The 17,101-nt window shown below is 47.1% G+C and overlaps 1 protein-coding gene across 1 annotated transcript in view; it reads right to left on the bottom strand.

Annotated features, from left to right (window-relative positions):
- Positions 1–952: 952 nt before the first annotated feature.
- Positions 953–17,101, bottom strand: part of TMEM240 (transmembrane protein 240) — a 42,884-nt gene continuing 26,735 nt past the window's right edge. Inside the window, exons 3-4 of the mRNA XM_084822132.1 lie at positions 10,139–10,347; positions 953–1,697 (exon numbers count right to left, since the gene is read on the bottom strand). Of these exons, the coding sequence (XP_084678258.1) occupies positions 1,549–1,697; positions 10,139–10,347 (358 nt within the window). The 3' untranslated portion in view covers positions 953–1,548. The remainder of the gene's footprint in view (positions 1,698–10,138; positions 10,348–17,101) is intronic.

The following is a 17,101-nucleotide window of genomic DNA, read 5'->3' on the forward strand; positions in this document are numbered from 1 at the left end:
GGGTTGATGTGAGCTGGTGTTCAACAACACCTGGAGGACCACAGGCTCCCCACCCCTGGCCTGGAAGAACCCGAGAAACTGGTAAGTAGGGGAGGGGCCATAGATCAGTGGTAGAACACATGCTTTGCCTGCAGAACATCCCAGGTTCGATCCCTGGCATCTCCAGTTAAAAGGCTCACATGGCACATGATGAGGAAAACTCTTTGCCTGAGACCCTGGAGAGACCCTATCAAGTCAGAGTGGTCAACCATGGGCTAGAAGGGCAACTATTCTGACCTGCGTAAGGCAGCACCCTCTGTTCCCAAGTGACAGGTTGGAGCATTCACAAGACCAGTCAACACTGGAAAGGAGTTGACGGTGCAGGCTTCACCATGGGACCAATGGTTAGCTGAGTCAGCTATCAAGTCACCAGGAATTCCCTTCTATGAGCTATGAACAAGTGGTGAGTTCTTACAAAATGCCCTTGGAGATTCAATACTTAGCTGCTAACCCAGCGTTGCCCAACATCTGGCTGTGTTGGGGTGCAAACTCTCATCATTCCTAGCAGGCATGACCACACTGGGAATTTGCAGCCCACCACATTTGGAGGACATCAGGTTAGGGAAAACTGTACAAACCCTTTGGCAACACAAGGTATAGAAAGGGATAATAACCCTCAAGACAGGAATCCATGGCCAGGTGATACAGCCTCCAGACAGCTGACAAGATCAGAGATCCGTCTGAACCGGCCTTGGAGGACATTCCATCAAAGCCAATGGAGTAACTCCAATGGGACAACCCAAGTACGACTGTTTTGCTTCCAGCCTGTTGGTTGCGAAGTTTGACATAGCCAATCGGTGTTGGTTGGTTCTTCCAAAATGGTCAATCCAGGCAGGTTGAACTACATCCCATTATTTTAAGAGATAGAACCAAAGGAGGAAATGAAATAAAAGAAGGGACCAGGCTACCAACCTGATTCTGAAACAGCCAAAGTGGGCCTTAGCATATTATGCACCATAGCTACCGAACGGTACAAACCTCAAATCAAATCCACGTCGAAAACAAGACATCCTAGCAACTAGGAAGAATCTTGGGGCGAACAAGGGAAGATGAACACAATCAGAGAGGAGTTTGGAAGTTCTCAAATGCTAAACATTGCATCTTCTGGCCAAATTCACCTACGAAGACCTTGAACAACAACAACAAATTTTCCAAACAAACAAACAAAGAAACTAAACAAAAGGGTACATTGGTGTTGCAGGACACCATCGAGGAAGCAACGGGCTGGAAGTGCAATGCAAATTCTCTTTTTTCCGTTTTTGTTTTTTGTTTGTTTTTACATATATACAGAAGTCCACCAATAAAATGGTAACCACAGTGCAACGTCTTGGGCGCCGGGCATCCGGGACAGGGTTGAATTGTGCATTCTCTGTGTGCCGGATGGACACACCGTATGGGTAACTAAAAGGAAGTCCTTAAGTGGCATCCCTTGAGGAACAAGCAGACGGATGTTCCACTTGACAAACAGCGGAAGGCAAGTTCTAGGACCTCTCGTCAGTCTCTCTTTCCTCAGAGGTGTCTGGGGCTGGGATGCCCGTTATGGTAGAGCTTCTGTTTGATATGCACCATGTTCCCAGTGGGCTCATCATACTGCCGGTGGTGACGTTTTCTGAACTCCTTGAAGTTACAAAATTTTGGAATCCACGACCAAGAATTGTCTAGAAAGAGAAGAAACACAGAGACAGAGACCTCAGCACGGTCTTAGCAAAGCTCAAGAACCTTGTGCAATTTTGGATGGGCGACCACAAAAGCGACCCAGCAAGCACCATCCCATGCAGTGTCCTAGACCAGAGGTAGCCAGGAGGTAGATCTGGATCTCCTGGTAGATTTGTAGTAGATCGGCAAGGATTTTTGATTCGATGTCTGATTAGATTAAAAAAAATAAAAAAATAAATCACAAACTGATGCAGAAATGGGATGGAAGGAAATTTAGCTTTGAAAAATGTGGAAGGAAAACTGACATTTTCATTCATCCCTATGTCTGATACAGTTCATCAACCTTTGCCCAACCTTGTGCCCTCCAGATGGTTTTGACTACAACTCCCATCAGGCCTAACCAGCACAGCCTGTTTCGTAGTCCAAAACAGCTGGAGGGCACCAAGCTGAGGAAGTCTGTAATACATGTATGGGCAGACTTTGAGCTTGTGGGAGCAACATTGGGGTGGGGGTGTTACTAGATCCTCAAAGGCTAGTGGTGAGAGTGACAGACTGGGAGCCGGGAGATCCGGGTTCTAGTCCCCACTTGGCCATGGAAGCTCACTGGGTGACTTTGGGCCAGTCACAGACTCTCAGCCCAACCTACCTCACAGGGTTGTTGTTGTGAGGATACAACGGTGAGGAGGAGGATAATGTAAGCCGCCTTGAGTTCCTTGCGAGAGGAAGAAAGGCGGGGTATAAATGCAATAAATAAATAATAAATAAATAAATAAATAAAGGCCTCAAACAGCCAGTTGCAAAATGGTGGCTCAGAGAATCAAACCAATGAACCACATACTGGGATGACCTATATATACTAGGGATGTATGAAAGTGACTTACCTTTCCGCGGATTATGTTGAGGGGGGGGGAGGCGTTCCATCCCTCCCCCCGGAATCCTGGCTGGGGGGGGAGGCGCTCCGTTCCTCCCCCCCCCCGGAATCCTGGCCAGCCGGCTGTGCTCCGCAGCGATTCTGCGGAGCCGCTGGCCGGCTCCGCCAGCAACCGGACATCCGGCCGCTGGCTAGCAGGGACGCAAATGGCGGCGGCCATAGCTGCTGCTGTTTGCGTCCCTGCAGTCAGCCATGATAGGCTGATTTAAAAAACACACACACACTATAGTGTTTGTAAACACTATAGTGTTTTAAAATCATGGCTGATTTAAAAAAAACCACACACTAAAAACACACAAAAAACACACGTCTACGCTATTTGCGTTCCCCTTATTTTCACCGTCTTAGTCTACGTAAATGTTTACGTAGACTAAGACGTGCCAAAATAAGGAACGCAAATGGTGGTGGCCATGGCCACTGCAATTTTCGTATGCGCGATTTTTTTGTTTTTTTTTTAAGTCAGCCGTGATAGGCTATGTAAACATTTACGTAGGCTATCACGATGTTTTTTTAAAATCTAGCCGTGATAGGCTACATAAATCTTTACGTAGCCTATCACTTTTTTGTGTGTGTGTATGTGTGTTTTTTAACCTAGAAATGGCGGCAGCGGCAGCCGGTCGGAAGACCGGCCGCTGCAGCCGCCGCCACCGAACCGCCGCTGCAGCCGCCACCGCAGCCGCCACCGCCAGGAAGATCTGCCCAAGGTAAGTCCCGTCCCGGGGGGGGCGGGCCGTTCCGCCACCAATTTCAGGGGGCCGAATGCGCTGGCATTCGGCCTTCCCGAGATCCGTGGCGGAACTTTCATACATCCCTAATATATACACGTACAAATCTATGACTATATGAGATTTTAATCAGGTCCTGCATTCTTCTAATTGTTGATGGTTTAAAATTCTTTTAGATATATCTGTGTCTCCCTGTGTGCTGTCTGTTTATATGTAAACAGTTTTTATAATGTATTTTTAAGGTTTTAATCTCTGTAAACCAACCAGAGAGCTTCAGCTGTTGGGCAGTATAGAAATGTAATAAATGAAATGAAATATGTGAGTTTCTACAGTCCAGACATTCCAACAGCCTATTTAGAAGGGAGGAAAAAAGCATTTTTAAAATTGTTGCTTGTGTTAAACAGTTGGGAGTCAAAAGCCTTGCTCATCTTCAGCAATAATCCATCAGATGTTGATCTACTTTCTGCCCACCCTGATTTAAAAAACAAAACAAAAATGAGTGAAACGATATGCTTCAGAACGGTTCTTTTACTCACATGCAAATTTAATCAATTCATTAATGGATGGAATCGACGGATCTCTTATGATTAAGAGGGCAATCCTGGGGCATGCTGGGAGTTGTAGGCCCTTTTTTTTGGCCAAACATGCATAGGATTGCACCATAAATCTACTAAGGGCAAACCTTAGTAGACTGCACCTTAAATCTGTCTAAACATGCATGGGATTGTGCCCTAAGATTTCTTTAAATGGCCAAAATAACCCTAGTTTGAGAATCTGGCTTAACTGTCCCAGCTTACTTCAAAGAAATCAGAGAACTGGACCGCATGGGGAGCAGGCTGAAAATGCTCTGTTAGAGATCTTTCGCACCTTTCTAAGAAAGGAACAGATTACAGGTTTTTTGGTACAGAGCCACAGTCAACTGCTGTTTTGGATACCAAGAACGTTGCGTCAACACCTGCTAAACCAGCTTGCTGGATATCTCATGAGAAAACCAAGGGGTAATACTTTTGGGTGGTGGGGGAGAGAGAGAAAAGAGCCTTGCTAAATTGATGGGCTGCTAAACTCTTCATTAAAGATGCCAAAATGTTTGTTTGTTTATTTATTAAATTTTTAAATTGCCCATCTGGCAGGTCACCCGGCCACTCTAGGCAATGTACAACTGTACAAACAGTTTAAAACAGTAAAATTACACATTAAAACATTGTATTTCTAAAAATACCCTAACCCACCCAAATGCCTGCCTGAACAACCAAGTTTTCAATGCATGGCGGAAGCTCATTAAAGAGGGGGCATGGCGGAGTTCCCTAGGGAAGGAGTTCCACAGAGTGGGGGTCACCACAGAGAAGGCCCTCTCCCTCGTCCTCACCAACCTAGCTGTCCTGGCTGATGGGGCAGAGAGAAGGCCATGTGAGGCTGATCGTGTTGAGAGACCTGTCTGGTGTTGTTGGAGGTGCTCCTTGAGATAGACTGGGCCGGAACCGTATAGGGTTTTAAAGGCCAAAACCAACACCTTGAATTGGTTCCTTTAAAAAAGGAAATTCTCAAGGCACAATTACAAACAATTCTAACAAGAAAGAAAGGTGGACAACAACAGAAGAAGCCAATGTGGCTTCACAAAAAGCTTAGAGATGACCTGAAAACAAAAAAGGACACATATAGGAAGTGGAAAGAAGGCCAAGCAACAAAGGAAGAGTACAGGCAGGTAGCACAGAATTGCAGGGATGGCATCAGGAAGGCTAAAGCTGAGAACGAGCTGAGGTTAGCGAGGGATGCTAAAAGCAACAAAAAGGCTTTCTTCAGCTACGTGCATAGTAAAAGGCAGAGAAAAGAAATGGTGGTTCAGCTATTAAATAGGGATGGCAAAATGATAACGACAAAGAAAAGGCAGAAGTGCTCAATTCTTACTTTGGCTCAGTCTTCTCCCAAAAGAGGGTCTATGACCCCCCCTGGCAAAGGCGAAGTACAGGCTGAAGGGTCAGGATTGCAGCTTGAGATCAATAGGCATATGGTCAAGGAACACCTAATTACTTTGAATGAGTTCAAATCTCCAAGGCCAGATGAACTGCATCCTAGAATAATAAAGGAACTGGCAGAAGAACTCTCAGAACCGCTGTCTATTCTCTCTGAGAAATCATGGAGGACGGGTGAAGTGCCAGTTGACTGGAGGAGGGCTAATGTTGTCTCTATGCTTCAAAAAGGGTAAAAAGGAGGAACCTGGGAACTACAGACCAGTCAGTCTGACATCAATCCCTGGGAAAATTCTGGAGCAGATGATAAAGCAATCAGTCTGTAAGCACTTTGAAAACAATGCAGTGATTATTCGAAGCCAACATGGATTTGTCAAGAACAAAACCTGCCAGACAAATCTGATCTCATTTTTTGATCAAGTCACCTCCCTTGTGGACTGTGGGAATGCTGTGGACATAATATACCTCGACTTCAGCAAAGCTTTCGACAAAGTGCCCCATGATATCCTGATGAGCAAACTAGCTCAAAGTGGGCTAGATGAAACAACGATCCGGTGGATCCACAGTTGGCTACAGAATCGGACTCAAAGACTGCTTATCAATGGGACCTTCTCAAGCTGGGGAGAGGTAACGAGTGGGGTACCGCAGGGCTCAGTCCTGGGCCCAGTGCTCTTCAACATTTTTATTAATGACTTGGAGGAGGAGGTGCAGGGAATGCTGATCAGATTTGCAGATGACACAAAATTGGGCGGGATAGCTAATACTTTGGAAGACGGAAACAAAGTGATCTGGATAGACTGGAGCGCTGGGCAGAAAACAACAGAATGACACTGAATAGGGATAAATGCCAAGTTCTGCACCTAGGAAAAAGAAACCAAATGCACAGTTACAAGATGGGGGATACGTGGCTCAACAACACTACAAGCAAGAAGGATCTTGGAATTGTTGTCGATCACAAGCTGAATATGAGCCAACCATGTGATGTGGCTGCAAAAAAGGCAAATGCTATTTGGGGCTGCATTAATAGAAGCATCACTTCCAAATCCCAGGAAGTACGAGTTCCCCTCTACTCAGCACTGGTTAGGCCTCATCTGGAGTACTGTGTCCAGTTCTGGGCACCACACTTTAAGAAGGATGCAGTCAAGCTGGAGAGGGTTCAGAGGAGGGCAACGAAGATGATCAGGGGACTGGAAACAAAGCCCTATGAAGAGAGACTGAAAGAACTGGGCATGTTTAGCCTTGAGAAGAGAAGACTAAGGGGAGAAAGGAGAACACTCTTGAAGTCCTTGAACGGTTGTCACAGAGAGGAAGGCCAGGATCTCTTCTTGATCATCCCAGAGTGCAGGACATGGAATAATGGGCTCAAGTGACAGGAAGCCAGATTCCGGCTGAACATCAGGCAAAACATCCGGACTGTTAGAGCAGTACGACAATGGAACCAATGACCTAGGGAGGCGGTGGGCTCTCCCACGCTGGAGGCATTCAAGATGAGGCTGGACAGCCACCTGTCAGGGATGCTCTGACTTGGATTCCTGCATTGAGCAGGGGGTTGGACTCGATGGTCTTGTAGGCCCCCTCCAACCCTACTATTCTATGATTCTATTATTCTAATTTGGCCCAGAAAACAAATTGTAGCCAGTGCAACTCCTTCAGCACCGAAGTGATGTGATCATGCTGGCGGCTGCCTTTAATCAGGAATGTGCCTGGACTCCTCATTAACTGTTTTTTTATAAAACAGGGGTGGGCAACACACAGCCCTCAGTCTAACTCCAAAAGCCCTCTGCAAGCAATCAGGTCAAGCCACTGGAAAGAGGGATCTGTGTGTCCTCTGGCACTCTGCTGGTTGGCAGGGGCAGGGGAGGCAGGGAGGGAGGAGGGAGAGTTGGCTGGGGAATGCTGGGAGTTGTAGGCCTTTTTTCTGTCTAAACATGCATAAGATTGCACCGTAAGTAAGGACATGATGGAGGTATATGAAACCAAGCATGGTGGGGAGAAAGTATTTGGAGATAAGGTCCCCACCCCCACCCCCGTCACCTCTCCAGAATTCAGGTTCATCCAATGCAACTGATGGGCAGGAGATTTAGGACAGACAAAAGGAAGTACATCATCACACAACACGTGATTAATTTGTGGGATTCACCACCACAGTAGCTACCAGCTGAGCTTTAAACGGGGATTCCGATGGAGATCAGTGGCTAGTACTCACAGTGACTACATGGAACTGCCATTTTCAGAGGCAGTATAGCCCAAGAATACATGTTTGTTTGTTTGTTTGTTTATTTCATTTCTATACCGCCCAATAGCCGAAGCTGTTGCTGAGGAGTAACTGTGGGAGAGGGTTTTTGCCTTCATATCCTGCTTATAAACTTCCCAGAAGCATCTGTGGGCCAGGTTGCCTAGCTGGACCTTTGGCAGGGGCGTCGGTAGGGAACGTTGGGGCACGTGCCCTGAACATTTTCACTCTGTGCCCCGAATGGAATCTGAGAGACCCAGCGTGGGCTGAACACCTCAACAGCTGTGTGGCAACCCAGTAGAGCCGGGGAAGAAAAGCGTCAGTGGCCTCAAGCACCAGTCTACCAGACTGGTGTATTATCAATCAACTATCTGGCAGCTAAGGAGGAGGAAGCGCTTTAGTAGCATGGCCTAGAGCCACACAAGCCAGCCCAGCAGGCCACTAATCCACTCTCAGAAGGGTGAACAGTGGAGGAATGTTTGGTCAGATCCAGAAGGGCTCTTTTTACGTTCTTAACAATGAGGGGGAAGTCAGTAATTAAAGACTCTCCAACCCACCCCAAGCAGGAACAGAAACTGACATGGGGGCATTGACAGAGAGGCTATTCCAGGGGAAATTTCTCACTAATTCTCTGAGACCAATAGGAAGAAATAAAAATAGGCTGAACTTTCTGCAAGTTCATTTAATTTTATTAAACACATTTAATTTTACAAGCACAGGAGTCCCGAGAACCTTTAATAGTGCTTCATCTTTCCACACTGGGCAGGCTGGAGCATCAATTGTGTTTTATTATTGGTAAAGACTACAAATCAGATCAGGAAAACAAAACACACACCCAAGGGGGAACAAAGGGAACAGGGGGAGTGAATGATCTGGGACCCACGTCATCTGAATTTTTAAAAGTGAGTGAACAAAGCATGGCAATTCCAGAGAAAAGGGCTGGTATGGAAATGCAATATCTTCTGACAGCAATTCCCAAATATTAATTCTACTTATGCATTTATGCATTTATTCATTTATTAAAGTATTTTAAATACTTGTAAAGAGGGACAGTTGGTATGAAGAAGTATTTCCTTTTGTCTGCCTTGAATCTACCGGCATTCTCAAGTAGACTGACCTCTCAGGTGGTCAGTTGCAGACCCCAGCTCCGAACACTCAGCTTTCTTCCTCACCCCCTCCCTATTAAAATTGTTAAAACCTCCCCTCTCCAAATCCATGACATTTTAATAGAGATGGGCAAGAATTTCATTCCAGTTACTGTTTGATAAGAATGTATCAAACATTTGCAAATGTCTTCATGTTCTGGATGAAAAGAAGACATTTTAACCATTTTCATGTGGGAGAAACTGAAATGGACAGATTTGTCCATCCAGGCTCCGTGCTTTGACTCCTTATCTCTTAAAAGTCTGTGTTTTAGTCCCCACATATTCAGCCTTCTTAGTGCTGAATTGGGGTTGCCACCACTTTTTTCTGGCAGGCTCCTCATCTTTAACAGCTATATGGCAGGCAGGTACAGCACAGTTCCCTCCATACATACCTGTACACTACACTCGATATCTAAGGTCCTCCTCTAGGTGCCTACTCCAAGGGAGGCTCAGAAGACAGCAACAAGGGAAAGGGACTTCTCGGTGGTGGCCCCCTAATTATGGAATGTTCTCCCCAGTGAGGCCCACCTGATGCCAACATTGTTCTCTTTTTGGTGCCAGTTCAAGACTTTTCTCTTTTCCCAGGCATTTGGCAGCATGTGATGAGTTTTGTTTTATGGATTTGTTTTATGGTTTGGCTGATTGCTCAAAGTTGTTTTTAGATGTATGTTGTCTTCGTGTATGTTTTTATCTATTTAAATTTTGCATATTATATTGTTAATGTCTTAGCCTTTGTTAACCACACAAAGAGCTTCAACTATGGGGCAGTATAGAAGGGCACCTAAAAACAGGTATTGTAGAGCTGGAAAAAGTGCAGAAAAGGACAACTAAAATGATCAAGGGGCTGGAGCATCTCCACTATGAGAGAAGGTTACAACAGCTGGGTTGTTTAGCTTGGGAAAAAGGAGGGTAAGATAGACATGACAGAGGTGTACAAAATGATGCATGGTGTGGAGAATGTGGAGAGGGAGAGCTTTTTCTTCCTCTCTCAAAATACTGGAACCCAGGGTCATCCTATGAAGCTGATTGGTGGGAGATTCAGGACAGATAAAAGGAAGGACGTCTTCACACAACACATAGTTAAACTGTGGAATTCACCACCACAGGGTGTAGTGATGGCCACCAGTTTGGATGGCTTTCAAAGGGAGTTGGACAAATTCCTGGAGGAGAAGGCTCTCAATGGCTACTAGTCTTGATATCTATGTGCTACCTCCAGTACAAGAGGCAGTGAGCCTGTGTATATCAGTTGCTGGGGAACATGGGTGGGAGGATGCTGCTCAGTTCTGATAAGAAGTTAGCCAAGTTTGCCCATGTCTTAATATTCAGGATGGAAAGAACTCGAGATTTAGAACATTTGCATGCACTTGGAAGCAAAATGGATAGATTTGACCACCGCAACATTTTAAACCCTTCTGCAAACACACCAGCAAGAATCCACTTACCATACCGTCGGCTTGTCCGCCACGCCCGCACGGCATAATGGAGCACCCCGTCCATCCACACCAGAAACCAGCTTATACAGAATCCCAACAAAAGTCCCAGCATCAGGTCAATCTCCTGTTTGGTGACATTATCAGTCACAAAGTAATTCTCTGAGGAATCCACCACCGACTGATCTCCGTCGTACGGGATGACGTAATGGACATGGTGCCTGTTGGGGTGGAGTGGGAAGTGGGATGAGAAAAGAAAAGGAGGAGAGTATCAAGGCTTTGGAAGGGAAGCAGGGATGGTATAGTTTGCAGAAGGGTGTACAGATTCTGTTAAATCCATTCCGTCTGTGTTTCACAGACTGTAGGGCATCTTCCATCATCCACTCATTGCCAGAACCTGATGTATGATGTTTTTGTTCTGCTTGCATTAATGCGCCTTAGTACTAATTCACACTCCCGCTAATGCGCATCAGCGCTAATGCGCATTAGCGCAAGTGCAAATTAGTGCTAATGCGCATTAGCACAAGTGTGACTTTACGCAAATCCCACCCACCCCCCAAAGTAAAAAAAAAGAAAAGAACGGACCATAAGTCTACAGAATACACAGGTCAAATTCACAGAAATCTAAACACATTTGAATCCATTGTGGATTTCTCCAACATCCCTAGTTTGCAGCCATTGGGAATTCTGCCCAGGTCCCAGCCTAGTGTGAGGGACCAGTGTTCTCAGGTGGCCTCCAGGCCCATAGCAGTGGGACTGCTATGGTTCTAATGTCTGCCCTATGCCCTTTAACAGAACAACACTCCCACCGGCAGCTGGTGGCTCATGGTCACCATCTGGGGCATCATGGAGGGAAAGTGACCACTGCCACAGCAACAGGGCAGCCTCCCTGTTTCTGTACTGGCTGCCATTTTTTTCAATGCCCCACCATGATTCAACTTCCAAAGCATGGCTGGACACCAAGAGGGCAGCCACAAGCCAAGACAAGTCACCCCAGGCCCCACTGTAGTAGCAATGTAGAGGGTCAGACTAAGTAGCCTCATGCAGTCTCATGCTTCATGTTCTTGCTGAGCTCTTTCTCCCTTTAATATATGTTTGTAAGCTGACGAGACACAGGAATTTCTTATCTTGTCAACAAGGCTAAGGTCAGCATAGAGTTGCATATCATGTTCTCTGCTGTTCTCTGCTGTTTTCTGCTTATCATGTCCTATAACCCATTTCCTGGGATATAAACAATGGTGCTAAGAGAGGAAATGTTGAGGACTGCAACCCCACATGGGAGGGAGAGGAAGAGCCGTTTCCTATGTGTCACAATATCTATAAAAACAATCTGCTGATGTAAATCGGGGCTTTTGGCTCTTTGGAAGTGATTCCAGCCATAAAGCCCACGCGTTAATAAAGAAAAACTCTTTTTCCTTCACTCCGTGGTCTCTCCAACTCTGATTTCTGCAACACCACGAATGCACAAATGGGGGCACCATGAGAGAAGGGGGACCACTTTGCTGAGTACCCCCGTCATCCTTGGACCCAGCCTTGCTTTTAGCTGAAGAGATTGGGGGCTGGGCCTTGAAGCATCACAATGCAAACCAGGGGATCTTACCACTGAGGTACGACCCGCTCCCCAAGAACCACAAGAAGCTTTCATATGAGGACCACATGCATGCATGGAGATCCATGAGGAGAGACCCAAGCTCAGTGACAAAGCCACTGCTTTGCATGCAGAAGTCCCAGGTTCAATCCCCGGCATCAGCCAGTAAGCCTGGAGAAATGTCGGAAAACCCTGAAAGCCGCTGCCAATCAGAGTAAACAATACCAAGCTAGATGGGCCAAGGGTCTGACTTGGAATAAAGCCACTTCCTATGATAGGGAAGGACCATAACGCAGTGGTAGAGCACCTGCTTTGCATGTAGGAGGCTGCAGGTTCAATCCCCGCTGTCTCTAAGTATGACTGGGAAAGACCCATGTCTGAAATCTGGGACAGCCGCTTCCCATCAAAGTACACCACCTTCCCCAACCGGGTGCCTTCCAGATGTTTGGGCCTAACTCCCATCATCCCCAACCAGCATGGCCATGTGCTGGGGATGATGGGAGTTGTAATCCAAAGCATCTGGATGATGCTAGGTCAGGGAAGGCAATGGTGAGCTAGAAGGGTCCAACTTGGGAGGCAACACATGGCCTGCGCCCCACGTGCAGTTGCCACTGTGCCCCGTTGCAGCCCCTGCTACTCCCTATTCCCCCCCCCCATTTTTTCTTTTAAAAAATTCAGGAGGGAAATGGCATCCGTAGTGGCAACAGAGCACCAAAACTGAAAAACTTTGCTTGTTTCCAAGCTAGGGTTAAATGGAGCCTATGTAGTGCGACACAGTCATTTTCTGGCAAACGTTGGCAGCAAACTGGCAATTTTGGCTGCGGTGGAGGGGGCATCCCATGGCACCCCACAGATTGTGGTCCATGCCAGGGAATCCAGGAGCAAAAATGACCCCAGACCTCCTGTCAGGGGTCCCCTTATGACCTGGGCCCCCTGAACAACTCCTTAAGGATCTCTTGCCTCCTTAAGAGTCCCACCTTCCTTCTTTTAAACTTTCCCTACCCAGTAACATGGGGTTTAGGCTGTAGATGTGGGGTGATTGACATACCATACACCAGGTTTAACCCCAACAGTTTGCTGGTAGACTTAAAGCAAGCAAACCACAACTAAAAGTATTTACACAATAGAGCTGAGCGATACAAAAGGCCTTAAGAGAAAATAAAAGTTGCACAATGCAAGTTCCTTTACCCTAGCTGTACTTAGACTTCTCCAGGCTGCTTCTTCCTGCTCCCTCTTCGTGGTCTGGTCTCTATGACTCTGCTCTTACTGGCTCTCGTGCTCTCTTTATATACCCTCCTCCCTCAAAACCGAAAGGACTGTTTCAACCCTGAAGAAATGAAACTTAACTGGGGGAATTAAACTGAAATTTAACTGGGGAAATGAAACTATTCCTCTCAAGAATGCCCCCTCCCCACAAAAACACAAAACCAAAACCCAGGCCTCTAAGCCTGACCGTTTTTTCCCTTTGCCTCTGTAAGCCTCAAACCTTCACGCTTCCAGAGGTCGCTCACCCCTTACATAAGGCAGCGTCTTATGTTAATTAAGGACAACCACAGGTCAGTAGGAGTGCTTTGCAGACAAAAACTCCCAGGCTCATTCCCTGGAAACTCCAATTAAAAGGATCAGGTGGCAGGTGATGGGAAAGACCCTTCCCTGTTCAAGACCCTGGAGAGTTATTGCCCGTTGGAGGGGACGGCACAGAGCTAAGCAGACCACCAGCACATCTCTCCTGTCAACTACAGTTGAAGGCTGCTTTCAGAACCGCTGACCCGAAAGCAAGTTAAAAAACCTGCTGAACTGGAGTCAATCTTCAATAAGATCGTCAAAGCCAGCTTGGTGCCGGAAGCAAAGGGTCCAAAGAGCACCCCCTGCACACGCACAAATGAACAAGGGGATGCCACCTGGGGGCACAGGGCTTCCTGAAACGAACCCATTTTGTTCCCACGAGGCCCACGCCACAGGCAGATCTCCAGAGGGGCTGTGCCCCATGACCCTGCCTGCCCTCCGCCCCCCTATAGTGCTTGAATTTGGAGGAGGGGGGAGCAGAGGAGGTTTCATTTTCTGACACACACACACCCAGCTACTGGTTTTAGAAGACTACAGGGGAGGGCTAACTTTGGCAATTGGGGAGGGGGCCGCTGGATTTCACTGAGGCCATCTCTGAACCTTCTTGGCGGCTCAGGGCGGCCACTGTAGGACTCTGTGTTTGCATAATGAGCTTCCGCCGTGCATTAAAAACATGGTTGTTCAGGCAGGCATTTGGGGTGGGTTAGGGTATTTTAGAAAACGTTTTTATTGTAGGATTTTATTGTTTTGAACTGTTTTATTGTATGCTGTGCATCGCCCAGAGTGGCTGGGTGACCAGCCAGATGGGCGATTAATAAATGTACTAATAATAATAATAATAACAACAACAACAACATTTGCATCTGCTAATTTTATATTTATAGATGCAAATGTAGAAATCATACTTCTAATTTTGAAAAACGTATTATTGAGTTTATATCCCACCTTTTTCCGTCATAGGTCAATTCATGACTCCAGACAAACCCAGTGACCACCTTGTGACTTTTAGAGCCGATGTCCAGCTTTAATTGTCAGCAGTCGACAGCAGTCAAAGAGCCAAGGTGGCTTTCGTGGCCCTCCTCCTCTTTTCCATTTTATCCTCACAACAACCCTGTGAGGTAGGCTAGGCTGAGAGTCAGTGACTGGCCCAAAGTTGCTCATGGCCAAGTGGGGACTAGAAGCCGGATCTCCCGAGACCCAGTCCAACACTCTAACCACGACGCAACACTGCCTCTCAAAAGTGTCTTCCCCTCTGAAGTACGATTGGCCCCCTCACTCACCATTTTCACCCCTTACTTCCAGCAGGTTTCTCTGGCAGGCGGAAGATCATGTGTCGATGGTTCAGTTCTAACTGCTGAGCCCTTCCTCCTTTGCTAACGGTTCCACATTCCCACTTTTATTCACTGTCACTTTTAAAACTTGCAACTCCCCCTCCCCCCAACCCCAAGTAGTGTGTTTTAATCAATAAATACATGAAATAAATACATTAAAGACGTCCTACCTCCCCTCTCCCATCATTCAAGCCTGCAGGAGAAGGATCCGTCTTGCGCCACAGGCATCTTGGATGCAAACGTGGCTAGAACACTTCTTGGCACAGCTTGGAGGCAGGTTCATTTCCCCTCCTTCACACACAAACCCACTTCCTCGGCGTCCCCATTTTGCACCCACCTTCCTCCCCTGCTGCTCCCTCGGGAGTCACTCGGGCGTGGGCCGTAGAGGCAGCTGGAGAGCCGGCCAGCAACAGAAAAGGCCGGTCAGCATCCGCTACTGGCCCGCCGGCAACGCACATCATACCGCTGCAGAATGAACTCAGGAACTGCAGCAGGCAAGATGCATCTTGAGATGCCAAGCAAAGCAAGGAGAAGCCACTGCTGAGAAAAGCCCAATTGCTCTTCTTCATAAGGAGCAGAGCCAATTTTCCCAGCGCCCATAAAACAATCCCCTTTTTGACTGGGGATGATGAGAAATTATTAGCATGCCCAGTGCCAGTGAGGGATGTCAGAGAAATCCTTTGGGGGGGTGGAGTTGGATGGGTTTTTCTAGGTTCAGCCCCCCAGACTTCGTCTCGGTTCCCACTGCAGCATCCAACTCGGTCTACAGCGAGCCGGGCCATTTTGCAGACTTTCTGAGCTTTTTATGCATTGGGAGGGGGAGGCTCTGCAATACGCAGACGTTTCTGAGCCATTTGCAGGAATCCGGCCGTCATTTGCGCCAATTTGGCCATCACTGGCACAAATGGCTCAGAAGCGTGCACAAATTTTGGAGCCTGTGGAAACAAATGCGCAAAAAAAGCTCCCAGAGTTCAGGGGAAAGCTTGCAGCTTGGCTCGCAAACGCAAATCAAGTCTGATTATGATGATGGTGATAATAGCAAGGCACGATGGCCATCAGTCAGGGATGCTATAGTTGCAGGACTCCTGCATAGAGCAGGGGTTGGATTGGATGACCTCCAAGATCCCTTCCAACTCTAACACAGTATGATTCTAAGATAAGTGACCCACACTGTCCTCTTTAGAGTTAAGGGGAGCCGTGATCGTTGCCTTCAGACATCTGAAGGGCTGCCATGCGGCACACAGAGCAGACCTGTTCTCCAGAGGGCAGGACTGGAACCAAGCGCTGGAAATGGCAAGGAAGCAGATTTTGGTTAAACGTTAAGAGACTGCCTCAGAAATTGCAGGGCTCTCCGCAGCTGGAGATGTTTAAGCAAAGGCCAGACAGCCATCTGTCAGGGATGCTGTAAATCGCATCCTGCACTGAACATGGTTCCTAAAATCCAGGATGGAATTGCTTTGAGGCTGAGCACCGGCTTTTCATGCAGAAGGTTCCAGGTTCATCACCAGTTCAAAGAAGATCAGGTAATAGATGATGTAAAAGACTCTTCTCTGCCAGAGACCCTGAAGTGGATGGTATTGTACTAAATGGACAAAGAGTATGACCTGGTATAAAGCACTTCCTACATCCTAACTCTCCAGCAAAGGAGATCGTTACCTTGTCGTGGGGCTGGAGCTTGAGCACCTCAATGAAGCCATGAGCTAAACCGTGAAGGGACACCCAAGACGGGAAGGTCATGGCAGAGAGGTCAGACTAAATACGATCCCTGGGGAAGGTAACGGCAACCCACCCCAGTATTCTTGCCGTGAAAACTTAATGGATCAGTACAGCCAGAGATATGTCGGTATACCATCAGAAGATGGGACTCCCAGGTCAGAAGATGGTCCAAATGCTACTGGGGAGGAACAGAGGATAAGTTCAACTAGCCCCAGATGTGATGACGCAGCTAGCTCAAAGCCGAAAGGGTGGCTAGTAGCCAACGGTGCTGGTGGTGAACGGCGAATCCGATGTTCTAAAGATCAACACACCATAGGAACCTGGAAGGTAAGATCTATGAGCCAGGGCAAGTTGGATGTGGTTATTGGGGAGATGTCAGACTCGACCTTGGGGGAGCTGGGGGTGGTGACGGCCGACAGGAAGCTCTGGCATGGGCTGGCCCATGAAGTCACGAAGAGTCGGAAGCAACTGAGTGAATGAACAACAACATCCTAACAGTGCAGACAAAGCCAGCTGAATATTAGGGATGAGCAAAAGCTCCAGGAGTTGTCCATAATTCAATTCATGACTCCAGACAAACCCAGTGACCACCTTGTGACTTTTAGAGCCGATGTCCAGCTTTAATTGTCAGCAGTCGACAGCTCCATTACGCAGCAATTTGCAAGGTTTCTGAGTGGAGGGATATTTATTGTTATTATCATCATCATTATTCACAAGATGCTTAAGATGCTAACATTCAAAAACCTTCGTATGTTTTTCTCCCAAATGCTTGTT

The sequence above is a fragment of the Heloderma suspectum genome, chromosome 15 (genome assembly GCF_057233095.1).
Source record: "Heloderma suspectum isolate Gila_16-S chromosome 15, 16-S_ref, whole genome shotgun sequence".
Taxonomy (NCBI): Eukaryota; Metazoa; Chordata; class Lepidosauria; order Squamata; family Helodermatidae; genus Heloderma; species Heloderma suspectum.